The 27,524-nt window shown below is 38.7% G+C and overlaps 1 protein-coding gene across 1 annotated transcript in view; it reads left to right on the top strand.

The window, feature by feature from the left end:
* tbc1d16 (TBC1 domain family, member 16) overlaps window positions 1-25,983 on the top strand; it is a 36,549-nt gene extending 10,566 nt beyond the window's left edge. The window contains exons 4-12 of the mRNA XM_026916961.3: window positions 8,307-8,498; window positions 10,029-10,176; window positions 10,275-10,439; window positions 12,104-12,252; window positions 15,740-15,874; window positions 16,728-16,914; window positions 17,112-17,291; window positions 19,942-20,088; window positions 20,432-25,983. Coding sequence (XP_026772762.1) covers window positions 8,307-8,498; window positions 10,029-10,176; window positions 10,275-10,439; window positions 12,104-12,252; window positions 15,740-15,874; window positions 16,728-16,914; window positions 17,112-17,291; window positions 19,942-20,088; window positions 20,432-20,692 — 1,564 coding nt within the window. The 3' untranslated portion in view covers window positions 20,693-25,983. The remainder of the gene's footprint in view (window positions 1-8,306; window positions 8,499-10,028; window positions 10,177-10,274; window positions 10,440-12,103; window positions 12,253-15,739; window positions 15,875-16,727; window positions 16,915-17,111; window positions 17,292-19,941; window positions 20,089-20,431) is intronic.
* Window positions 25,984-27,524: the final 1,541 nt, after the last annotated feature.

Consider the following 27,524-nt stretch of genomic DNA (forward strand, 5'->3'; position numbering starts at 1 on the left):
AGGATGTCTTTAAGCCACATATGATAACCATAATCCCTGCTAGTATAGTGCATAATGACATACATGGAAGTTTTTTGATGTGGCAACCATGTTTTACATAAAGCTGAAAATGAGGAACGAACAGAAAGTTGCTGGTTAAACATAATCAGCTCACGTATACATTAATGCATAATATCAAGATCTTAGTAAAGTCTGTTCACTCAACAGCCGTTTTGTTGATGCTCCTGGGCCAATAGTTTCAGTCATACACAACCAGACTCTTATCTACTTGTGTGGGAAGAGAGTCATATACCAGAAACAGATCGATTACCCTTCAAACATGGATTTGAAATCACTGTTAAAATCTGAAACATTTTGTAAATAACGTGTGATCTGTGTCTGTGGTTGTGGAACTACAGGCAATACTGCTGCCATGTTTTGAGCATTACACACAGCCTCATTCATATTTTAATCATTGGGCTGTCTCCATTCATACAGTCTCTGATAATACATGCTGGTGTTACGGATCACAGGAGATACACTTCACTACAACGTGTAAATGCCGTTACAATTCAAGATTCAATTCAGTCACATTCTATTATTACCAGATTGTCCGTGGTCTTTTGGTTTGTTTTAATATTAGTAGGTTAATTCAGATAGTTTTGAAATGACTTGCTACATTTTTCCACAAAGGTAAGCACATTTGGGTGCGTTCTAGCTTTCTAAAGTGATTCTGTTTGGAACTATTCCTGAAATCTAAACCCTCTGTAGTAAGATTATACACAGATCTTCTAGGAGTTCCCTCCAAAGAGACAAACTAAAGAACCCTTCAAGGTGCTAGATGTGTTTAACTAAATAATGGCCAAAAAAGTTGAGAGTTTTCAAGCTACAGCACAGACTAGTGGTACGAAGAGGTGACTTTTATGTGCTGGAAAGAGCTGTAGTATTATCCAAGCCCATAATCCAAACCTCCTAAGTAATGAGAACAGGGTCGAGCTCAAGATTTAGACGTTTACTTGGCTTTTAGATGAAACTTGGTGCTGATGGGTGACTTTAGTCAGTCATGCTTGTGCATCTTTCTATCTGTGGCTTTAAAATGTATTTCTCTTGCTCTTTGTGTAATCCTGATGGCTGTTGTGGGGTCTGACTGGTCAATGTTTTTAAAGTCTCAAGCTGACCTTTGAGTTTTTGGGTCATTTCAAGGTTAGTGGAAACACTTTCCGATTTGCCTTCTTGAAAAGCAGCCAAAGATAACCATCATGCCTGCTGGCAAGTTAAAACCCATCATGGCTGTCACAGGAAACTTTTGAACTGAGTAATGTCAGGTCCGAGATTTCCCAAGGTCACTTGTGCTGCCACATAAAAGTGTCGAGTGGCTTTGAACACAAGTGCTTTTGCTGTAGGCAGGGCATGTGGCTGTGAGCACGGGATTTCCCTTTAAAACCCCTTTTAATCAAAAAGTACTCTTTTGTATGCGAGTGGAAAACCCGCTTGCGGGGTGAGACGGCTGATCTGGAGTCAAATTTTCCTTGGCTCTGCTGATTTCCATTATGATAAGTTAAAGTGATGTGTTGAAAAATGTAGCCTCCACTGTTAATTGGCTTTGCTACTCTCTGGTGTTACACTGAACAATCTATTAAAAATATATGGGACAATTTTGCATCTATGTTGAAGAAACTGAAAAGAATTGTGGGTGCCAAGTCCTCTATTCACGGTTCTCTTCAGTCCATGAATTGGCTTAATCTGATTTTCAGACCTCATAAAGTTTGTTGCCTGACATGTCATACATAATTATATTGGTCTTAATACAACAAAGTTTAGCAGATCATTCCTACTGACTATAATAATTATGATCAAATTATTATTACAAGTATGTATCTTTCCGGTATTTTTTTTTTTTTTTTTTAGGTTTTAACATTTTAAAGTATTAAAAACTGATTCAGTTAATTTATTTAAGAGTAGAATTTAAATTATTTAATTCTCTATTGGATCTAAAACCATTGTATTGTTTTATTTTAACACCTCAACCTGTTAGGTTTATGTGTACTTTTAGAGAAAAGGGTTTCCCAAGAGTTCTTTCGGTGGTTAATGGTTCTTGCTTTCTTAAGGGGTTCTACTTGGAAGCTTCCTGTGAGGAACAAACTGAAGATCCTTTAAGGATTCTCTTAAAAAATAAAGCTGGTACTATTATGTGGAAGGATCTCTGTGGTGGAAATTGATTAAGGCTATTGTGACAGCAGCAGGTGGTTAAATAATAACCGACTGAATGGTTCTTTAGGACAGTGTAAAAATATCAAATATAAAAACTCAATAAATATAAATTTTTGCTTGAAGTGTCCTGTGTAGTATATGAAGGGGGCGTGTGATTGAAAAAAATAGTTACAGTGGTGGAAATCACAACGTACCAACAGCAAAACTTATGTATTTACTGAGTTTTTAGGTTTCATATTTTTTATATATATTGAGTTCATATAGTTATTAGCCAGTTTGATTGCTCACTTGAATTGAATGAGTTTAAAACAAGGCTCAAAACAAAGGCGTCTATGAATAATGTCTACTCGGACCTTCTGTCTGTGGATCTGTGGCTCTGTGGCGTCAGTAGATACCCAGAATTTTATTTGTATAATTGGATTATGTTCTGAGGGTTCCAAGAAATGTATTTTACAGTTAAAGGAGTTCCTGGCAGCAAAAGGTTTGAGAACCCCTGCTTTAGTAAACTTAAACTGGTTCACTGGGTAAGTAAAATACTTCTCATATGGCATTAATGTTAAGAAGTTAATGTTAACTTTGTGCATCCCTGGTGAACTCCCATGATCTTGTGTTGTAATGTTTCTGGGTGGCCACATGAGGGAGCCACATGGGAGAAGATGCCATTCGGCAGGGTTCGAGGCAGACTGCACTGAGCGGATGCTTCAGCACAGACAGGCTTCTCTTCCTTACAGAGCTGCTGACTACAGTACAGAGACATTCCCCCATGCTCCGCTTCACCCTCTTAGTATTGCAACCTCACCTTCTTTTTATTTTTTCACCCTCCGTCAGATATTCTGACTCTGACTGACGCTAGTACAGGGCTGCGTTCCAATGCTGGCGTTAACACACCCTTGTTGACTTCTCCTTGCCACTTCCCTTTTTGGAAATCCCCATTTTATCATAAGCACTGTTCAAGAACTTTATTAGATTAAGTGCAGTTTTTTTCAAAGACCTTTTGGAGGCTATAGAGAATCAACTCAGCCTGACTGTAGAGCTCAAGAGCAGAATTTGCATAGAAAGCACTGATAGCTTATGCAATTTCCTTTTCAGAACAGCAACAGCTTAGTGGATTAAACATTAAGAACCAACAAAAAATAATACTAACAACAAAATTAATATTAAAATTTTTTATGTATTGCAATTTGTTACATTACCTGTCAAATTTTGTTGCCTAATACTTTTTCTCTTTACTTAATTACGCTAGCTCATTCACAAACAAGCTAGCATGCTATGAAGTTGTTGATTAAGCGGTACATAGTCTTAAGGAATTACTGAGCATTATGTGTTTCGGAAGTATTATGCAAATTTTCAAAAAGACAAAAATCCACATATGAATGGTCTACTGTTGAGTTGACTAACATGTGTGATCAAAACCTAAATATCTAGCTATCTAATCAACCATTTTGAAAATCAAATGGTTTCAGGTCCTACAGCTTTAGAAAGAGTTTTGCTTGCACTGTTAATAAAGGACTTTTGTCCACAACATCCTGTTTCGCTGGAAACTTTGTGTATTACCCTGAACTTGTATTATATTCACCCTATTACTGAAGTACACTGCTGTTACTCTCTGCATTCCTTAGCCATACTTTATATCCTGTTAAATTAATGTATGATAAATACAGGATGTGTCCCAAAAGTGATCTTACATATAATTAACTTCAAACTGGCACTTATTACACACAATTTCCTGTGGCTATATTTCAAATTGCGTTTTATTGGGTATATAATGCACTAGGTGTATTCTACAATTATTATCTATATGCTACTGTATGTAGTGAGCATATATAGTGAGTAAGAAGTCTAACTGTGCGCTGAAAGTGGAGTAAACTAATTATTCCTGCATGAAGCTGAGGAAGATGGCGGATTTTTGTGTGGATCCTGGGTAAAATGTAAAGTATGGTGTTAAGAAAACATGAATGTGGCTAAATAAAATCACTAAAAACAAATACGAAACATTATGTTTAGCAGACCTTCTTTGCTAAAATGATTAGGACATTACATCCGTGTGATTTATTTCATCTTCTGTGGTTTATGAGATGCTTCCACTAATGTGTGTTCTGTCTTGTGTAATATAAAATTATACGCTTGTTAATATTCAAATTCTCTGTTTTTTATGCGATTACAATTCAAATGCAGCTTTAAAGGAATATGAGTTCAGCTCTGCTGTGCAATATTGCAAAGAAAAGCACTTTGTGCTCACTACAAGGACAAGGTTATTGCATTTGTAAAGTCCGCTCGCTGTTGTACGCTCTTCTCCTCCTGCTGCAAGTGGCCACTTGTGATGTAGTTGGTGCACCCTTTTGAGTCTGAAGTGTGTGGAGGTACAGACAGGTTAAGAGCAGGGATTTGATCACGGGGCAGGGTTTGTCTGGCATAAGAGAAGCACCAGTGAATTCTGGGCTTGTCTGAGAATCCTAGGTGAGAATGCTGAAAGAGTCCTTCATGGCTTTTTATATATATTTTGATTTATATTTATATTTCATCATTGTATTTCACTACCCCGGCTCCATTTATTTCTCATGCTCCCCCACAACACCACTTCACTCTTTCATTTTTTTTTTCCCTTGTCATGTAGCTCATGCTGTCTGCTCTCTCTCTCTCTCTCTCTCTCTGTGTCTCTCTCTCTGTGTCTCTCTCTCTCTCTGTCTCTCTCTCTCTCTCTGAAACATTTATTTTCTTGAATAATTCTCCTTTCTTTCTCTGTCTCTATACTGTACATCTTTATCTTTCTCTGTTTTCTCTGTGCCCCCTCTCTATTTCTCTCTTTTGTTTCCTTTCTTATCTCTTTCTTCTCTCTCACATTCACTCTCTTCTCTCTTTTCTCTTCTCTCTGTCTCTCTCTGTCTCTCTCCATTTCTCATTCTCTCTCTCCATTTCTTGCTCTCTTTCTATTTCTATTTTTATGCTCCCCCCAACACCACTTCACTCTTTAATTTTTTTCCCCTTGTCATGTACCTCATGCTCTGTTTTCTCTCTCTCTCTCCTCCCCCTTTTTCTATCCTCTCTTTTCTTTTCTTTGTCTTTTCCCTCTTCTCACTCTCATCTGTCTTTCTTCTCTATTTTCCTTCTCTTCTTTTCTCACTTCTTTCCCTCTCACCCTTTCTGTTGCTCTTCTCTCACTCTGTGTGTGTGTGTGTGTCTCTCTCTCTCTCTCTCTCTCTCTCTCTCCCTCCCTTCACTTCTCACTTCTCTCTTCAATTTTTATGTTCTCTCTTCTCTCGTCTTTCTTTCTCTGCTTCACTTCTCTCTTGTTGTCTCCTTTCACTCTTCTTTCTCTCTTCTGTTCCCTTGTTTCCCATTCTCTCTCTTGTCTCACTTCTTTCTTCTATCTTCACTCTTTCTTTTTGTCCCTTTCTCTCTCTCTCTCACTCCCTCGCTTTGAGATTGTACAGTTGGATCCTCTGTCTCACTGCTCTTAGATTTGACTCAGTGTTCCTGTGCCTGCATCTCTGGGCTCAGTGTCAGCTCCGAGGATAAAAAAAAAAAAAAAAAAGGGAAAGTTCAGATGCATTGAAGTCTCCTCTCTGAGACCAGCTCCATATTTAATTGATGGCATTAAGGGGGAACGGAAACTGGAAGCACGTCACTTGGAATCATTTACTCTGTCTGAGTGCATGTGTGTGTGTGTGTGTGGTGAGGTAAAACAAGTGTGTCCCCAATTAAGGGCATGTTTTTCTACGTGTGTTGTTTATTTTAATGTGTTAACTAGCTCGTTCTAATCATATGTTAATCTCTGGTGGCTGTTCTTCTTGAGATTTGAGACTGTGTACAATGTTAGAAACAGCCCCTGAGAGAGAGACTTCATCTCAGCAGGGAGCTCAGACTCCTGGACAGCCTGCCTGCTGTCATCTATGAAGACACGTAGAGAGAGAGAGGAAGAGAAACAAGATTGATTTTAGCGAGCTGTGGATGAATTTATACTAAAACCACTAACTAACTGCGTAAGCACTAAAATGTGGTTAAAGCTAAATGGGAAAACGTACATGGCGTGCTACGGGCTGAGAACTCCTGTGATTTTGATTCATGGAACCATGATGTAATTATAAAATGATTCTTTAGGAATTTTGGTTTGTTTTTATTTCTATAGCCAAAGTTTTTCTACTGTGTGACCAATAACATCATTTTATAAAATAAAATCATTTTAATGATTAACACTAAACACTAGGCTTAACTCCTTCACATCAAAGCTTATTATTCAGTTATTTGTCTCACAGCTTATGTAGAAAGGGAAAAAAATTGTAGTTAGAGTAAGGAATGCAAGTCTGGAAATGAAACAGATAACCAGAATAATGTCTGGACTTTGCAAAAATTATATATGGACAAAATATAAATTATGTCAAGACTTGCATTTTTGTTGCAATTTTCTTAAGTTAGCATTTACTCTTTGTAGACGTCTGACTGTAATGTTTTGTGCATTGAAGATGAATCTTTTAAGAGGAAATTATGATCCATCTGGGAACATACTATTTTTCCTATTACTCAGACTGTGAGATACTGTAATTTTTGTAACACGTGTAAAGTTAGGGGTGTCATGCTAGGACAGTTTGAAAGTACAGTGACAGGTTTTATGTTACACAGTTTTAACCAGGCCTCAGCACACCATATGGCTTTGTGTGCAATCTTGTTTTGGTTTGCGCTCTAAATGTCCTCTCAATACTGCGCCGCCATTAAACACAGGCCTGCCAGTTCGGTACTGTGTCAGGGACGTGTCTGGAGGTGCATTTGGCCTGTTAGACATGCTCAGTTAGAGAGATTGAGAGGTCTTAGGGCTCGGGTTACGGCTCTGGGAAAAATGAGCAGACTCCGGGAAAGAGATGGCGAAAGAGACAGAGATTTGGGATGGGAGGGGGGGACTAGCTGGCAGACGGGCAGATTGGTGTCTCCGTTTAGCTGCTGCCAACACAGTAACTTCCTTACATTCTTCTCATTCTCTGTCTCCTTTCTGTGTCCTCACACACACACACACAAACACAGAATTATATCTGGACCCTGAGCCTTTTACTGTGAACCCAGCTGTGGAATAGATTCAGCTTTCCTCTATTAAAATATTAAGATATGAGATGACTTTGTGTCAGTTAAGTTATTTTTGCCTGTATTTTTATTATACATGTTGGTAGTTGTTACTGATTATTTGTACCTTAGCCACACACATCAATAGTGCTGCCATCTTGGACAGTTTTTTTTCATTCTTCTTCTTCTTTTTTTCCCCAAAATTACAACACACTGTGTACAGCAATGGCTCCCTTTTCGCAGATGAAAGCTGTGTTTGCATTTTCTGAGGCATTTCATATGGGGGTTAGCTAAACTGCTAGCTGAATTTAATTTTAAACTACTGTTTAGTACTGTTTTCCTCCTCTTTAGCTTGACCCAGTTAGTTAATCTTCTAAATAATTGGTAAGATGAGTGAAGATAGTCAGAATTAGTTTGTTGTTTTGTCGGTTGACTTTGTTTCACTGGTATGTTGAGCATTTTTGTAATTTATAAAAAGTAAGATTTGCTTAAGACCATGCTAGCTTGCATGTCATGCTAGCTTTGGCTAACATTATTAGTTCTTATTTACAGTGTTGTTATACCTTATATTCCTGTTGTGTGGATTACAAAATAAATCTTAGGATTGTTAGTTTGGTTTATTATTATTATTATTATGATTATTATTATTATTATTATTATTAGTAGTAGTAGTAGTACTAATAGTATTGGGCTGTTATAATTATTTCATGTGGTGTTGTTTTTAATGAATTTTTATGAATAGTATTACTCAAAACTGGCATGTTTTATCTTGGTTTATGCCAATTTCTATATTCAATTTCTATATGTTGTATATTCAGCCTACGTACCACTGCTTTCCTGGCAGTGTTTACAGGAGTTTTCTGTGATGGAAAGAAATTTGTTATATTTGCATCTTTAATCCAAGTTATAGCCTATTTTATGAAGGACCTGTGACCTGTGTCATAGTACCCAGCAACAGTGACTAATGCAACAACCACAGATGTCTGCTGCTTTCTTTTTGTCAGCTAACTGTTTATATTGGCAGGTATACTGTGTTGGATGGAATATAATTATGGTCTCATTTTCAGGGAGATGTGTGATGAGTCCATGACTCACTCTGCAAGCTCCGCCTCCAGTTTGGACAGCCACGCCCTTTCGGAGAGCAGTCAGTCGCAGGGCATGCGCTGGGAGGAGCAGCAGAAGGTTCTGGCTGTAGAACAGCTGTGTGGTGTGTTTCGAGTGGACCTGGGACACATGCGGTCCCTACGGCTCTTTTTCAGGTGTGATGCTAAAGCAGCAACGCTATACTCTGCCCTATACTTATACCCCTGACAAATATGACTGAAAATGTTTTTTCTTCTTTTTTTTTGTCCCCAGCAGTGAACTTTCATATTTAATAGTTGTAGCATGACTAGCAATTTTCCTTTAGTATTTGTATTTTTGTATCTTTCTGGTAAACTATCAGTGAATTTTTAATTTAATTTATGAATGTTAATGAAGAAATATCTGTGAATCATGTGTCACATTACAATGTACGCCGGATCTGAAGGGGTTAATTGCTGTATACATTGCATGGGTTCAGTTTCAGCTATAAGGACTGAAGACATGATTAATATCTGCAGTATGTATAAATGGATACGTCAACATTTTTCAGTATAATCTCTATCTATCTCTAGCATAGGTGTGATTTAAAAACAATATCAAACAATAACAAACAATAATTTCAACACCATTTACTGTATTTTGGTTTTGAGATGAGATAGGCATGACAGTCTTGCGAACATGTCTTGCGAAAACTGTGACTGTGTACGTTTATTCCAACAAACCATTCAATATTTTATACATTTTTGAAGTTTCATGCTAACCATTTACCAGTCCAACAAAACTATGGTAATATTACATTTTTCTCTCAGAGCCTGAAAAAAGGCTCTGAAAGGACAAATCCAGATTTAGCTTAATATACAAACACCGTTGACTGAAAAATTCATGAAAACATTTTACATAAACATATATTGACTGCCCTAACGTCTGCCCTTAGACTTCCATTCGTATGTTATTTGAGGAAATATGTTTTCTGTACTTTTCTCACTCCAAAAATGCTAAGATTATCATTTGTAGTAAATACCCATAGGCAACATATGTGATAAATAAAGACTAGGTTAATACCACTGGGGGATTTTATCTGACAGCATTAAAAGTGCTCTGTCTGTCAGAAAACCTTACTTGCTACATGTGACAGTATGACACATTAAATCACATTACATTCCTCCTGCACGTTCTCTTGATCCTTCCGGGGAATTTGGCAGATAGTGTAACCCAAAATTGTCACATTGTCACCAAGTTTAGACTTTTCTATGTGAGTCCCTGTGGTTTAACAATTATGACAGCAAAATAATAAACTTTTCAGAAAGTGTGATAAGAGAGACTTTCTTTAGTATTTTAGTGACACTTGCTGTCACTTCAGTCAACACCTGGTATGATAATTCCACTAGGTGTCAGAGCATTGCCGTAGCAACCATCACAGAACAGGATGGAGGGTATGATTCAGTCTCCTGACTGGATTTCTAGGCTTTATATATATGTAATTCAATTTTGTACTTATTGTAGTAGATACATACATTTTCCGTGTGGCAACTGTGCAAAAAAATTAATCATTTCTTATGGATGGTGCATTTTTTTCCCCCAATATTTGTTCAAAACAGTCCAAAAAAAATGTTGCTTTAAAATAATGTCTTATAATTATTAAGCACGTCAACATCTTTGCAGTGTTAGGTTATATGTAGTATATGTTTGATGCCTGTTTGATACAGTGATGAGGCCTGCACTAGTGGTCAGTTGGTCATAGCCAGCAGAGAGAGTCAGTACAAGATCCTGCACTTCCACCATGCTGGTCTGGACAAACTGGCCGAAGTCTTTCAGCAGTGGAAATGCTGCAGGGAGACGCAGCTCAAGGACCAGGTGAGGAAGGGCGCAAGAGAAAACACACACTCTAATCTGGTTTGAAAGCCTTCCAGCGAAGTCTCTCCAACCTCTTTCGTTCTAAATCTTGTGCTCAGGTGGCGGATGAGAAGTCGTGCATGCAGTTCTCCATCCGCAGACCCACTCTTCCGTCCACGGAGACTCACCCGGAGGAACGTCTCTACCGGAGACTGGATGTCAGCTCCTGGCTGCGGCACCTGAACCACAACGGTCAAGTGGAGGAGGAGTACAAGCTCAGGAAGGTGAGACTGTGGCTGTTAATCACACCAACTGTTTAGAAATTGAATTTAGAATTTCTGATATAGCAACGTAGGTTCATTTCAGGTGAAGGCTATAATAGTATAAATATTTTTATGATGACTACAGCAGACCCGGTAAATGGAAATATCATGGAAGTATTAGTGAGCTTCTGGAAAAGTGTAAGCTTTTGGTTTTTTAAGCTACTGAGATTACATAGTTTAGCATATTTACTCCTCAGATGACATCACACATATGCATTAAACTGTGTAGAGCCTAACCTAGAAATAGGGCTACTTAAAATATATTTATTTTCTCCTTTACCAGGAAATTCTCTTTAAATTGGAATTTCTTTTTCAGAGAAGGCCTTGAGGCTATATATGAATATAACAGAATTGAGTTTTTCTAGTTAAATAAGCTAAATATTGCAATTTTACTGTTGTTGACTTGCTATACCCTTCACCATCTGGTGATTTTTTTTTTTTAATTACACCTCATGTATCAAAACAGGAAGCGTGTCTGTAACCACTGAGATTAGTCACATAACAAAAATATGCTTTGTCTGAGTATTCATTTATGTCAGTATTAATGAATATACAGTAAGTAGTGCAGCTCTGTTATGATTATTGAAAGTCTACATTAGTTGGGGTGACACTGTTTAACTAATTTTATTTAAACCCTCTTTTCAAACGTAAGCAGTCACTGTCACTGTGAGTAACCCTGTATACTTCATTGGTATTTATACTGATATTTTAATAAAACCTGCGATCCAGTCATCGCTGCTTAAGGAATGTGTGTGTCAGTCAATCAGCAAGGAGTCATTAGAGGTTGTGTTTAAAATGTCTTGCTTTTTTAATGTTAAGGATGTTTGGAAATATGAGTCATTCTAAGATGACCTTCTGTGATCAACAGCTGTATTTTTTTTATTAGTCATAGGAATGCCTGGAAATTATTTTTGTAAAACAGCAGGAAACCTGATAAAGAAAGGGCAGGAGATTTTTTTTTAGTGTTCAACAGTTGGGAGGGAGGGAGGGAGGGAGGAGGGATGATATACATGTATGACTATATACTCTAATGAAATCAGAAATATGAACAACTGAACAAACAGGTCAGGGCTCCTGAGTGGCGCAACAGAAAGGTATTCACATTATTGTCTGGAAAACGCGGGTTCGAAACCTGGTGATGCCACAGCCATTTCTGGAAATCCAAGAGAGCAAAATTCACCATGGTCTCAGGCTGGGAGGGATACTCTCTCTCTCCCCTATCAGTCACAGTGATCATGGGCGTCTGTGCAAGCGGGAGTGTGATGCAGCATGAGCATCAGTTTGAAAAGGGAGCCCTAACTGGCCTAACGATTAAATTAGTGAGAAAAAAAAGGTATTGCCTATTTCTACAGCATTTTAATAAATTACTCAAGGCTAAGAGCTTTTCCCATGTCTTTTAATATTTTTAATAAATATTCTATTGCTTTGTATTGCCCTAACCACATAAAATGGCATACAACATCAACAGTGTAGTAATTAAAGTTCTCTTTGAAAATGTAATCTCATAATGAAGTGATGTAATAAAAACTGTGATTTGGGGTTTTTACATATCTGGTGCAGTCAGGTACTTTATCGGGTAGCTCTCAGCTGTCTGATGATATCACAACAATTCTTTGTACTTTCAGGCGATCTTTTTTGGGGGAATTGACCCATCCATCCGCGGGGAGGTGTGGCCCTTCCTGCTGCACTACTACAGCTACGACTCCACCTCAGAGGAGCGCGAGGCCTGGAGGCTTCAGAAACGCACCGAGTACCAGGAGATCCAGCAGAGGAGGTGAGACATTCGGAGTGTTCTGTAGCACTAACAGCATGCAGATGATTTCTAAGTGTACACTTCCTGTCAAGCGCAATCTCCACTGCAGGGTTTGAACCACACCAAGCAATGTGTGGTCTTTAAAATAGTGAATAAAATTGAAATAAACCACTCATGTTTCAAAGTACAAAGTACATATGTATACATCAAATTATGTGTAATGAACAGCATGATTAATTAAATCAAAAGCTAAACCAATGTTACTTATATCAGACAGTAGTGCCAGCTGCAAGGCAAATCACAGGACATGTTGTAACACATTATTGTTTCTATATAACGGCTAACACACAGGGACTTGTAGGTAAGACACTCCATATAATTTAAGCCTAATAATAAACAGATTTTTTATGTGTTACTTAAGAAAGAAAAAGGTCTCTTCATTGATATGGTGGAATCTTCTGTAAGGAAACGTTTAAGGAAACATTTATTTAGCAGTTATGGAAGGATTCTCCAACGTCAGAGTTTTCCATCATTGGGGAAAGTCTTCAGGACAGAGGAGTAATTTTTCTCTGTAACATGACAAGCTGCTTTTTTCCTCTTATTATGTCAAGAAATGTAAAAAAAAAAAAAAGAGAAGCTGGTGAGGAAACAACTGTTTCTAGCTGTACGTAAGTGATAACAAGAACTAATTTGTCACATGGATGTTTCACAGTTTAAATGTAACTATAGTAAATATATGGGTAAATGCATGAGGTTGTTCATTAATAAAATGCAGATTGAAATTGCTGGCAAGTTGCTGTGGTGTAGGAAAAACACACTTTGTTACATGGTGTTTTTGGAAAATAATCAACTTCGGGGTGGTCATGTTTTATTTGTGTTTTATTCCTTACATAATAAGACTGTTATAAATGTACCTCTTTTTAATTATTTGAAAAAAAAACCCCAGCAAAATTAAGGTGAGATGCTTAAGACTATTGATCTGTATAACAAAGAGGAGGCTTGTAATTTTGCAGCAAATAAATGCCATTTTTACTGTGCAGCGGTGCTTCAATGATGGCCACTGAGTTTGTGAATGATCTCATTTTGTGTTCCTTACACTCTCACTACTGATTAAATGATGAATAAATTCAATAGGAGCTTGTCAGCGTTATAGTCACAGGTTCTGACTCAAACCTGGAATAGCTATTAGCCATATTAACATTTTTTGGTTTGTGAATTACGCATGAAACGGACCCAATGCTGTTGTTAATGGGTAAAATACTCTAGTACGAAAGTATAATCATTTTCAGCTTCACAGCCCGTTGACAGCACTCTGATCATTATAGTGTGTGTGTGTGTGTTTGTATATGTGTGTGTTAAAGACATGCATTACAGAATCTTTTCACAGGCTGTCTTAGCACCCGCTGTGAGGCTCATGGGATGTAACTAGCAGAGACGTTGCAGTCCAGGCCTCTACCAATCAATAAACACATGTGCAGATACGTGCACAGTGTGAATTAATGTGTCCCCAAGGAGAGAGCATGTCATAACTGATTAAGGCATTGTGTGCCCATCGATTACAAATTACAAATGCTCACTGTGGGTTGGCTAATGCAGCTAAGTTGCATTTTTTTAAAGTAACTACATTATTTATATTTTAGTTATATTTGGTACAGCTGTATTTTTTTTTTTTTAAACACATCAGCATGAATGATCCATCTCTGATCTTAGTGAGTCTGCGCTCTGCTTATCGATTCACTTGTAATATTATCAGATTGTCAATACTTGAGTGAGCAGTGCACACATTATGCATTCTTCAGGCTGATTAGAAGTACATCTGGACTTTGCCATTGACGTACTTTCAAACTGTGGAAGGAATGTAAGCACTAAAATGATGGGGTGACATACCAGACACACCTACATTTTTTAATCTCAAACCATTAAGCATGCCTTAGGTGTGGTTGGTAAAATTGTATACGAAATTGTGGTGAAACTCTGTGAATAACATTCTGAAACACCTGCAATGATCACTTAGACTATTTCTGAAATTGCATTCATGTCAACAGTCTTTATTCATTTCTCCTCGGGGACTTTTGTGCTGTCACGCCTTTTAATTTCAATCAATATGAATTTGTGGTGTGTGTGTAAAATTGTCATTGGTTGTTCAACTGTACAGTCCTCAGAGAGGTACGCAGAGAGAGTGAGAGACATGGTTGAGTCTGAAATGGAGAGCGAGAACTGCTAGAGATAAAAAAAAAAAAAAAAAAAAGAAAGAGTGAAAAGGAGGGGTGGAGGGCTGCCGGGGGAATAGTTTGCACAAACACAGGCTCTGAAACAATTGTGTGAAGTTGCATCAGGTCTGGTGTTCATGCAAAACAAACAGTGTTAATTAAATCCCACCTGCTTGGTGAGCATTTAGTCCTTTAGCTGGAAGGTTTGCTACACCTCAGCAAATCGATGAAGGCAGAAAGCCAAAAGCGTTTATCTTGCCCTATGTGGCTTTAATAAATTACAGAAGGAAACAGAACAAAACAGTTTTAAGTGTTCCCACGTGTCAATGAAGGAACCCAGTGCTTAAAGTGCAGTGGCTTTAGGAAATCGGTCTTTAAAGATTTCGGGATTCTTCTGTAAAGATAATTAAACGTAAAACAAAAATGCTGTCATTTATTCAAAGTACAAAACAGTTTTCTAATACATAGTTACATCATGTGAACAATAAATAAAGAAAAAAAAGCAGAAGCTTATGACGAAGGAAAAGGGGAAATGAAAATTTCGTTTTTTTCTGAAATGTCCTGCTTATATTGTTTCTAGAGATTGCCAAAGAATTTTTCCATAGAGTCATAGATGACCTTCAGACCACATCACTCTCTCTTGTTTGTGTGTCTGTGTCAGTCCGTGTGTGTCTATAGAAACAATTTTATAAAATGACTCACCATAAAAACATTTGCCTGGGAGCAGCTTAATTTGTATTCCTAGTGCAATATTCATGTGTATTTATTTGTTTGTTTACTATCGGTCTTATCCATTCATTCATCATTTTTTCATTCATTCATTTATTATAAGACAGTATAACATGTCGTGATAAGCATTTAATATACTTTAAAAGAAAACAAAAAAACAACACAACCTTATCTCAGTCAGACATGAAGATACCCAATTTAGAAGAAAAGAAGAGGCTTTTATTGTCACATATACATTACAGCACAGTGAAATTCATTTTCCACATATTCCAGTGTGTTAGGAAGTAGGGGTCAGAGTGTGGGGTCAGACATGATGCAGCGCCCCTGGACCAGATAGGGTTAAGGGCCTTGCTCAAGGGCCCAATAATGGCAGCTTGAAAATGCTGTGGCTTGAACCCGACCTTCTTATCAGTAACCCAGAGCCTTAACCGTTGATCCACCACTGCCCCGTTTGGAAGCTGCCCTACACAAGATCTATTTCTCTAAAACATTCTACAAAAATTCTACATTTATCATAATCTTCTGTTTTCCTCTTCTCTCCTGTCCTCTCCTCTCTTCTCTTCTCCTAGGTTGTCAATGAGCCCTGAGGAGCACAGTGAGTTCTGGAGGAAGGTGCAGTTTACGGTGGATAAGGATGTGGTGAGGACCGACAGGAGCAACATGTTCTTCAGAGGAGAGAACAACCCTAACGTAGAGATCATGAGGTTAGAGTCTCACACTCTCTCCCTATTGCACATCTTAATTTTTCTCAAGCCCAACCAGCATTCAAAAGTTATTCTCAATAACAAGATCATACCACCATCTTACTGCTTTTCCACTGTAAAATGAGTCATGTTTTAGGTGTAAACGTTTGAACAGAATCATACTGAAACAAACATACACATCATTTTATTACCTTTTCTCGACCCTGTCCTTCAGTAGAAATGGACCACCACTGAGCAGGTATTATTTATGCAGTAGAGATATTATTTTTAGCTCTGCAGTGACACAGACATGGGAGTTGCATTGTGTGTGTGTGTGTGTGTGTGTGTGTGTGTGTGTGTGTGTGTGTGTGTGTGTGTGGTGCTGGAGCAACTGGGATTTTTAAAGACCTCAGTGTCACTTCTAAGTAAAGAAACAGTTTACAGTCAGTACACTCATCTTTTTCCTTGCACATATTGTCAGTTTCAGTCCACGGGTCAGAAACTGACAATATGTGCACGGAAAAAGATGAGTGTCATACACATACAAAGTGTGTGTGTGTAATAAAGTGTTTACAATGTTTAAAGCCCCCAGTAACACTATTGCACATTCCGTGCCACACCTACTAACATGTCAGTGTCACTGCTGTACTGAGAATGAACCATCACCCCAATTATATGTGTGGTAGTCCCTTTCCACTGATGGACAGGGTAGTGGGGGAGCTGAGAGGTTGCTTAGCAACAGATGGACCACACTCACACACAGCACACCTACAAGTGACCTATAGGGTAGATACACTTTGGAAATAATAGGTAGGTATACCAAATGGCATATGCCTGCACAGGATTATGTGTCTTTATCTCGATTTTCCTCCAGACGCATCCTCTTGAACTACGCAGTCTATAACGCGGAGATGGGCTACTGCCAGGGAATGTCTGACCTGGTGGCTCCGCTCTTGACCGAGATCCAGGACGAGAGCGACACATTCTGGTGCTTCGTGGGCTTGATGGAGAACACCATCTTCATCAGCTCCCCCAGAGACGAGGATATGGAGCGGCAGCTGGTGAGCTGTCACAGGCTTGGGCTAAGAGCTAAAATTTCAGATCAGCATATCGTGGGCTTGTTTGAAAGGACAGTTTAAGTTTAGGGCTTGAGGAAAGTGTTGAATAACAAAATCTTCTCTTGCACTGAGGAGTTGTATTGAGGCATTCTCTCCATGTTTCACTGGTTCTGTGTCTCACTCTCTCACTCTGGGTGCAGATGTATCTGCGAGAGCTCTTGCGCTTGATGCTGCCGCGGTTCCACCAGCACCTGATGCGGCTCGGTGAGGACGGCCTGCAGCTGCTGTTCTGTCATCGCTGGGTTCTGCTGTGCTTCAAGCGCGAGTTTCCCGACACAGAGGCTCTGCGCATGTGGGAGGCCTGCTGGGCTCACTACCAGGTACAAAACAAAAAATCAGGCCATTGGCAGAAACCGTTAGTGACTGGAAGGTTGTGAGTTCAAATCCCAGAGACTGCCAGAGAACCCTTTAGCAAGACCCTTAATCCTCACCTGTATGCTTAGATTTCATTCTGCTTCAGCTGTAGTATACTTTGGATAAAAGCATGTACAAATGGAAACAAGGAAGCAAAGCAAAGTTACTGCTTTTTACTCTAAGTAGAGCATATTCAGCGCCTAAAGGTACTTTCACAAATGCAGTGTTAAATCCATTTGACCTGAACCCTGGTGCATTTTCCACCTTGACGCGGTTCTGTAGGCAGGTGTGAACACAACAGTCGCACTCGGGTGCGGACCAAAAGAGTCAGTCTAAGTGAGGTAGTCATTCTCGGGCTGGCTCTAAGCGAACACTAGAGTGGTTCAATTGCAATGAGAAAGGGATTCAACACTGAATCACCCCAACTGCAGGAAGTGAACCAGACATGCTGTGTACTTTGAGTAGCAGCTACATTTTTTTGTAGCCGTGGGCTCTTAAACTGAGCCATGAGGAGCCAGACAGAGCTGTAGCGCTGTAGATTAGGTTTTCTGGAAACTTTGACTGACAGACAAAAATGTGAAAATAAATGCTGGATGTGATAGTTTTAAACTAGTGATATTTCTGTATTTATCTAATCATCTATTTAGCATCAGGTACTCAGGTGAATTCTGTGATTAATATGCACACTTTTTTCATTATCATGCATTTTTTTTGGACTTTTTCCCATTATTCTCCCTAATTTGGTCCTGGCCAATTCCCACCTACCAACCAGCTCTCTCCTGTCAGACACACACACAGAACAGAGAGGGTGGAGTCTATTATGTGCTTCCTTCAAGACCTGTGAAGACACCCTTTGCATCTTTTCAAACTTCTGCTCATGCAGCATCACAGGGCAGTGTAACACACGAGCTATCTGCCCTGTTCCACATACCTGAGCTCACAGACACCCATGAATGGTTAGTGTCTGTGTGATTGACAGAGTATGCCATCCCTCCCACCAGGATAGCACAGCCAATTTTAATCCCTTGGCTGCCGTCATCGTCCGAATTCAAACTCGCGATCTCCCGACAATAGGGCGTCGCCGTATTTCTGACCAATGAATGAATGAGTTTTACTTGTATAATTTCAGCCTTACACACCCCTCAGCCAACTTTTTTTTTGTATGTTAATTAACTGTTCAATGTACAGTGTGATCCAAACCAAATGAACCAAAATAATCAAGTTCTCTCTGATTCAGTGTGAAAGTGCTGTAAGACCTGCAGTGCCATAATGTCTTAAATCACACCACTAATAAATAATTAACTTCATGTTCTGCATTTTTGATGATTTTGGAATCTTTTAATAAATGTCATAGTCGTGCTTGACAGTATTGCTGTGAAGCACATAAGCACTTCCCTTTGCATATTTAACATATCTCACACGCACACACGACCTCACACACTCCCCATCTGACCACATGTGTACTTTTTTTTGCGTCTTTTACTTCCTCCTGACTTCTCACTTTGTAAATGTGCTATAGATGGCTGGAAAGTCATGACACATGGGTTGAGGTGTCAAATGATAACACACAACTAGTGTTAAAAAATAACAACAAGCTTATTTTCACTTTTCACATCTGCTCATTAATTTATGTACACTTTTTGCAAACACATACTTTATATATTCAGATTGGTCATGGTATTTCAGAGATGCTGCTGAGTGCAAAACCCTTAGGACAAAATTTTAATTATATAAACAAAATATATAGTGTATTTGGTTTCTCAGATGTTCCTTTATCACCACAATTAACAAAAATGGTCTATGTTAAAATATCACTAGCAAAAAAATAATAATACAATAGTATCAGTTTAAATGTTTGCGTCTCTATATCTGTGTGTGATCTAAACATTCTTTTATAACTTGGTCCCACGTTGCCTGACTACAACCCTTTATTGTATCCTCTCAGCAGGTTTTAGTTTCTTAAATCCTCTTAGTTGTAAACTGCCTTCTTTAAATCAGTTCTGGAGACTGAGAGGGTCATTCAAGAACATCTTGCTTTTGGATCTTTCCAGATGGTTTTTTGTTGGTTTTGCCTTGTGTATTAGATTGTTTTGGTTTTTTTTTTGTCTGAATACACCCACATTTCATTTTGAACTTCCTGGAATTATTTGTAGTTGAATTATAAAGTAGTGATTCATTGTCCTCCTATCCATTCAAAAACCATGGGGTGTGCAAACGTTGACCTTTTGCTGTATCAGTTTCATTCCAGATGTGTGTATTGGAGCTCCAAATCTACAAATGTCGGGTGTATATTTGTACATTTACTAGAAAGCACTGAATGCAACGAGTCAGTAAATAAGCATATGGGTGCTGGAGATCACTCTTACTTTAGCAGCCATCTCAGATGAAGCACTAATGAAGATGAGATGCTAATTGTTAGTCTAACACAGCATGACATTAGCATATATTGACATAGCGATAATCAGGTGACAGTGGAGTGCTGAACCATTTGCTCTGTTGGCTAATTTACATAGCAACTTCTTCCAGTTTGTGATCGGATCACTGTACTTGTTTCATGTTCTTTTGTTTAATGACTGGCTCTGGTTGTGTGTGTCTGTGTGTGTATTTGCCGGACAGACGGATTACTTCCACCTCTTTCTGTGCGTGGCCATCATTGTTCTCTATGGCGATGATGTCACGGAGCAACAGCTGGCAACAGATCAGATGCTGCTGCACTTTAGCAACCTCTCCATGCACATGAATGGAGAACTGGTGCTGAGGAAGGTACTGTGAACCCACACACATATTCAAGCACCTTTAAGGACCTTTAATTTAAACTGTGGCTGAATCTTTTGTCAATTTATTGATTTTTGTATATTTTACTATGCGAACCTTCAGCAGTTAGTAATGCAAGTCATCACACGCTTCATGGTGTAAATCTAGAGCCAGACATCGTAATCTAAATGAAGACATAGAGCGCTTTGTTTGTATCTAGTGACCTTTCAGAGCTTTGCAACCTCTAAATGTCATGATCTGATTACATTTGACCTATAGTCCTACAGAACCGTGACTGTTAGTTCACGCCTGCCTCCTGCTCTAGTTCTCTCTGTTCCCTTCTGGTTTCCAGGCACGAAGCCTTCTCTATCAGTTCCGGCTGCTTCCCAGGATCCCTTGCAGTCTGCATGACTTGTGTAAGCTGTGCGGGCCTGGCATGTGGGACAGCCGTTACATCCCCGCCGTAGAATGTTCCGGAGAGCATCCGGACTCGCAGAGCTGCCCCTATGGAGGCATGGCCACCCCGCAACCCCCGCCATCACCAAGCCAGCCTAACGAGGGCAAGCGAGGCTCTAAAAAACGGGACATCTTTAACTTTCGCAAACAGCCTTGACTCTAGGCTCAAAGCTACACTACCCATAATGCCTAGCTCCAGAGGTGCCATTCAACAGGTAGATGGGTGGATGCACACCGCAGTGTAATTATTAGTCATCTAAGAGATATTTGAAAGGATCACTGCCTACTCCAAACACATATTTATGTGTAATTGATATCAGAATCAGCATTGAAGGGAAGGCTTTGCTCTCTTTTCTGAACGAAGTGAGGAGACTCGACGATCAGTGCTGGATCAAACTTCATCTGATAAATTTCAGGAGACTGGCAACTCATAAAAAGGATGGATTGTGACCTTTGTAATTGACAAATCAAAATATATTGGTACTCTTTCTTATTTTTCTTTCTTTCTTTTTTAGACTGTATGCATGTGTGTGAGTGAGAAATGTTGAAAAATTGTCTTTGGAGTTTATTTTATTATACAGTTTCTGCAACCAGTGATCTCACTGCAGTAATGGGAGCAATTTGTCCAGTCAAACTATAGCTGACATACAGAAGGATGGGGTTCATGATGCAAAAAAGACCCTATTTAATCATTCCATACCTCACCATATATTGGCATACAGAGAGTATAGATTACATACAGTATGATATTATATAAGTTGTGTTTTTTGTTAACAAAGCAATATATATATTTAGAATTTTTGGACATAAAATATTGGACATATTTTATCACTAAACACATGAGCAATACTTCCTGTTCCTAACACTCAATTGTGCATGCTTTGTCTTTTATTAGTACTAATCAAGCAGTGATCAGATATTTGGCTGGTTACGATGTAATGTCAATCCTACCGTAGTGCCGTCAGTTCTGTGCTTGGACGGTGGTGCCGTTGCCTCATGTGTTAAAATCACGACTGTGGCAGAAGGTCTTAATCCGCTCCATAATGCCTCTCAGTGCCGCAGGGGAGAAAAGAGCTCCAGTCCAAACCCAAGTGGGACTTTGTCTATAATTACTTAATCTGGGGACGTTAAGCCGCTGGATGGATGGCGTTCGGGTTGCGCGTCTTCGATGACTGAGTTAGTGGGCCGAAGATGGCCCGCAACTTAAAGGTTCCCCAGAGTCTGTTTGAGAGCAGCTCAGAGAGCAGCAAGCCGCAAATTGCCGTTAAAAGGCAACATTATTCTGCGGGAGCCGAGCTCAGCCTCTCCACACGCAGCCTCGATAAATGCAATGCATTATGGACCCTTTTTAAACCATTAGGCATTTGAAAGGGTTTCTCAGATATCCAGGAAGGCCAAAGGGACCTTAGCAGGGCTGGGAAATAATTGGAAGATGACAGTGATGGCTTATATGTTTTGGTGTGTGTGTGTGTGTGTTTGCGCGTGAATAGTTTTGGTTATGTGATAGCAAACTAGCTTACTTTGTCGTGCTCTTTTGAAGCTTAAACTTTAACGTACATACTCAGGGGTGGACAAATTATAAATTCATTAGCTAGCCCACCAGGCATGTGGAACCTCCAGTGTGCCGCCCAATTCCATGTTTTGGTGCATAGAAACTTAACTCACAAGACTAAAAAATGGTAGCTAACATGATATTATAACCTGTGTCCAGATCGTTAGCTAGTTAATTGCATTAATACAGACTAAGGGAAATGAATGAGTATATAAATTCCCAGTGAGAAGACAACCGTGTAGCCGTAGTGCTTATACTTTCCTGATCAAGTTTTTGATGTAGCACATCGTGTTTGGACCTCAAAAAAAGAGTTCTCCAATTTGTTGGTACACATTTCAGCTATGAGCTGTGGTGTTCTCTCCTCGCATCGCAAGTAAAATGTTATCCGAGTCTGGCTAGCGTCTTTATTTTCTTTCCGTATATTTAAATGTGCCGGAACCTGTTGTGCATGTTGCGCTAGCAGGAGGGTTGTATAACAGCTTTGTGCTGCACTTAATTTTGCTCAGTTTCCACATACCTGTGCATTCCTGATTCATGAAAAATCAGTCTCCTATCAGTGCACGCTAATTAATCCACCTAGAAAGTAGAAAGTAAAAACCGTTCTACTGTCAGGCACTCATTTTGAATCCCACCACCTGCTGAAATAAACACATCGGTTGAGCCAGATTGTGCCTCGCCTGAGTGTGTAGTGCAGCAGGCGGTGGATTCAGAACAAGTAGCTAATTATAGCATTGAGGTGCGTCACATCACTGTGAAACACATTACATTTAAACGTGAAATTTGTGTTTTATAAAAGTAAGGTTTTCTTATTTTCTTTTTCTGGTTGTTGAAGTTTCTTGTCTGCAGGGCAACTACGAATAAAAACCGAATATCCTGAACATTAAATCTGCTTGTTCCAGGCACCTGGGCAAACATTTTGTCTTCACATACTTAACATTTCATTTATAACGCTTACATAGATGTTTAATCAGTACAGTCATGTAAAGCCAGATTTACAGGTTTGCCAGCTGATCAGTCGCATGCTTTTGTCATTTGTGGTAAGCCACTGTGCATAGTTATAAAAAAGAGAGGCGTGGACGTCTGCAACCATTTAACAATTCTTGTCAAACCTGACACCTCGTTGATCTTTTGCTGTTACATGCATTGTTAGTCTTAATTACATGAAGAGCCATGCATGCACACACATGCATACATGAACACACCTGCCTGCTTGACTTAAGTTCACTTTAAACCGTCAAGACGTGCACATCTGTAACCTGGTGAAATGTCATGTAGATATGTAGCTATCTGATCTCCCTGCCAAACCTTGTTTGCTTTCTCTTTGTATGAGACTCTAGCTGCCTTTCGTCTTCTAGCTACAGAGAGCCAGACAGAGAGTCCTCGGTGTACTGCGTCCCATATGACGCTCATTATGCGGCTGATCGATTCGGGCCAGTTGCTTTCTGGACAAACATATCACATTAATGCACGATCAAAAGAATGCACCGATAATAAAAGACAAAATAACAAGCCACTTTACATCCACCTCTGCCTGTATTCCTGAGCATGCTGCTCCTTTTATCTGCAAAAATAAAGATAATGAGGATAATGAGTTGTTTTGTATTGTATCAGAATTGCATGGGGAAAAGGGCAGAAGCTCGGTTGTATACTGTGTCTGCTGTCTTTTTTTTTTGTGCACCACAGGATCGAGACTCGTCTGAACTCTCTGTTGTTGATTATGTGGTTTAACTGTAAGGCCTGTAGCAGAGATAGTAGTTTAAAAAAAACAGTTACTTTAAACCCCAAGATGATTCATATCTCAAAAACAGTTGCAGTGTGTGCATGCAGTAGCTTATTTTTCTTTATTTCTTTATAAACCTCACCTTTGCACATGATGCATCAGTCAAAGAGATAGAATTCTTACATTTCCCTCTCCCTATTCCCCTCAGTCTCCATCTCGTCATCTTTCTCTCTCTGCATCTGTCTGTCTATCTGTCTGTCTTCCCCTTCCTCTCTTTGAGCAGCAGCATGGGGGTCGTGCGAGCCCCCTGCCGCTGAGATTGCATTGCCTGCTGTGCTGTTGGCCCTAATTATCAATTACAGAGGCCAGGCGTCCCCACCTGGAGCAGGCCGAGGTGCTAATAAGCCTGGACTGCTTCGCCTGTCTCGCCGGTGCGTGTGTGAGTGTATGTGTGTGTGTGTGAGTGTGTGTCAGCAGGGCTGGACGGGCCTCACCGCTGAGCCGCTAATGGATCCTGCACTGTCACACTCGGAGTCTGTAGTCATCCGGGCCAAACCTTCCTCATTAACACGCCTCCTCTTGCTGCCCGATGCTCCACTGCTCAATTCCGCCATTACATTTTCCTACCGTTTTGCATTAGTAATACCACGCACGGTGCTTAGCTTAATCGCAGAAAGACTGTAGGTGTGTAGTAAAGGCGTATGCAAATATGATTTGTTTGTGTGAGTGATAATGACAAAACTGTCATACCAGAATCGTAACCTTTGTGGGGATTTTAGATTTGAATGGGCAGCCTATAATTTTGTTTCCGTTCCAAAAAAAAAAAAAAAACACTGATTCTCAGACCCAAGCAGTTTCTGTTCCTCTAAATACAATATCTGATATGATTTCCATCTTACAACTTGGAATTTACTGAGAAATAACATTAGTCCTAAGCTAGAGCTTGCAGTTCTCCATAATAAATGTGTTTATGTGTAAAAAAAACCCATTTATTAAAATTGCGCATGCAGATTTAAACTCAACAAAGAGAATTATTCGTTTGAGTGCCTGAATGCATTGTACACTTTCCACCTCTTGCTGACAGTTTTCAGTAATCAGAGTTGCAGTTGAAATGTAGCTTTCCTTCTCAGGATGTGCAGGACAACTGCTTTTCTGTCATTTCAGGATTTGCAAAAACATCAAAATGCCTTTTTTTTTTTTTTTTTTTTAAATTTGTGATATAATGCTTATAGTATGGTCACAATACATTAGAATGATGCATTGCATATACAACAAAGTAAAAGATCTGGCACATATCTCCCCAACCTTCTAATTTTGATTGTCAAAACGTATGTAAAACATGACCGGAAAACCGACCAAGACATTTGAGTATGAAAGTGTTAAGGCATAGTGTTGTATAAGGCATGCTTTCAGATTCCAAATTTAATCTTGAATGTTATAAAGTGTTACACAAACATGGTCTGTATTTCCAGACAGTTCTTCAATACACCAATCCAATTTGCCTCTGCTTAATTTGTGGCTGGCACAATCTGCGGGAAAAAAAATTTGAATGTACTGTGTGTGTAATGTGCATCAGAGCCGTGCATAAATCATAATGGGGAAAACTGTATGAGAAGCGATTATATTTATTTTTGTAAGATCTATTGTTATGATGATTACTGTAGAATTTAGCAAAAAAACTGATGCAGATGAAGAACTGATTGATGGTTGTAGTGTGACATCCTTAATAAAATGTCTCTTGTGTAATTCGTAGGTGTCCAATCCTATCTGCAAAGGACCAGTGTGTCTGCAGGGTCCCTTTGCGGATTAGACTGGTCACCTCTGTTGTTATTTGTTGCCTATTTTTTTTTTTATTCTGCTCATTTTGTGGCATCAGTTTGTTATTTTATGACAGGTTTGTCTGTTTTCAATCACCGCAGTGGCCATCTTCCTCAATCACAACGCAAAGTAGAACCTTTTCACGTTTACACTGACGACTCTGAATGATGCACGACAGCGTAATTGTTTGTACTGTACTGCACCACAGGCCTGTGTCCAATTCAACAACATTCTCTAAAAACAGAGGCCTAGGACACAAACACGAGCGATTGTTGTCACTTTTATACCTTATTTGAACCACATCCTGTAGATATCATTATTATTTTGCAAATAAAACAATGAATTATGCACATAAGAATGTGTGGTTGTGTTTTGCAAAAAACTTTAAAAAATACTTGAATAACCGTTTAAGAGTGTAAATGTAACCCCAAAATCATTCAATCTGTTTTCTTACAATGTCAAAAAAAAAAAAAAAAATCCATCATTGTCATGTAAATGACTCTCACATTCACTGAGACTTTATATTAACTTTTACTTTATATTATTACTTCTTATCATTGATTAAACAACACTCACAGTTATTATATTACTATTATCTTTTTACATTGTATTATTTAATTAAAATTATATTAGATGAAATAATTGATGTGCTCCTTGAAAAGATTTTTAATATAGAAACCTTTTTCATCTGAGTAAATGTTTATAGCTATGTGTAAAACTGGTCATAAACAAAAAAATCGTTTCCTTCACTTGCCTTTAATTTTTGCTCCATAAATTCAAGCTCCTTCCTCCACTGTTACTTCTGCCACTGAAACCTGTGTGCCAGTAAGTACAGATTTTATTTCTCTTTCTAATGTTGACTACAGTAAATACTGTACCTGTGGTAGAAAATTATTATTTTGGTTCTTAAAGTGGAGCCTTTAACCCAAAATAAATCAACTCCAGCCTAACTACAGTACTACACAGAGAAATATCACAACATTAGCCTTTACGTGTGTTTATCTGGTTGAAACTTTCTTATGATTTTCAATGAAAAATGTAGAGAACAAAAAGCTTGTGCTGTGCAACCTTCAATTTCATTTTGTTCAGTTTCTGTATAAAGTACACACTTAACATTACGCAAGAAACAGCCTCTATTTTAAGGCTTAGCTAAGTTTATATACAGGACACACACACGGAGGTGGGAAAAGTACAGAAAAAAGGTGCGCTTAAGTAAATGTATGGGTCTTGTGTCTAGGTCTGATTCAGAAGTAGTGAGTCATAATTCAATGAAAGAGTAAAAGATTTCACTTGGGATTACAAGTCAAGTGATTTTTATCATGGTCTGGCACTTGTGAATGATTTAATGATTTTCTTGTGAATTTGAACAAAATCCAAACACATCTGCCTTTTCATTTGGTTTCTTCAGAATATTCCATGGAATCAGATTTGCATTTAAATAACCTTTGAGTATGTAAGACTAAATAAGACTAAGAAGCCATCTTTAAGTGCTTGTAATATGGTAGGGATTTTATTTTAAATTTAAATTTTAAATGTAATAAATGAAGTTAAAATGTGCCTAAGTACTATAGATTGATTTGGTAGCTAGGCAAAAAAACCTATTTGTATCATGTAGAGATGAGAGCATACCACCGTTCCTTTTCACATAGCCACACTCATACTGAGACTTTGTCTATCAGCTGATATTGATTCGTTTGATTTTTTTTTTTTTTCTTTTTTTTTTCTTCATTTAAAAATACAGGGCAAAAAACGTGGCTTACGCAATACTGTCTTTCACACAAAAATTATTTACACTGCAAATAAAAAAAAATATAATAAAGTATAAATATAATAAAAGCAATCCTAACAGAAAGTACAGTCAAGTCTCTTTATATGTTACTATTTTCAAAATAAAATCTT

Source organism: Pangasianodon hypophthalmus, chromosome 13 (genome assembly GCF_027358585.1).
Source record: "Pangasianodon hypophthalmus isolate fPanHyp1 chromosome 13, fPanHyp1.pri, whole genome shotgun sequence".
NCBI classification, from domain to species: domain Eukaryota; kingdom Metazoa; phylum Chordata; class Actinopteri; order Siluriformes; family Pangasiidae; genus Pangasianodon; species Pangasianodon hypophthalmus.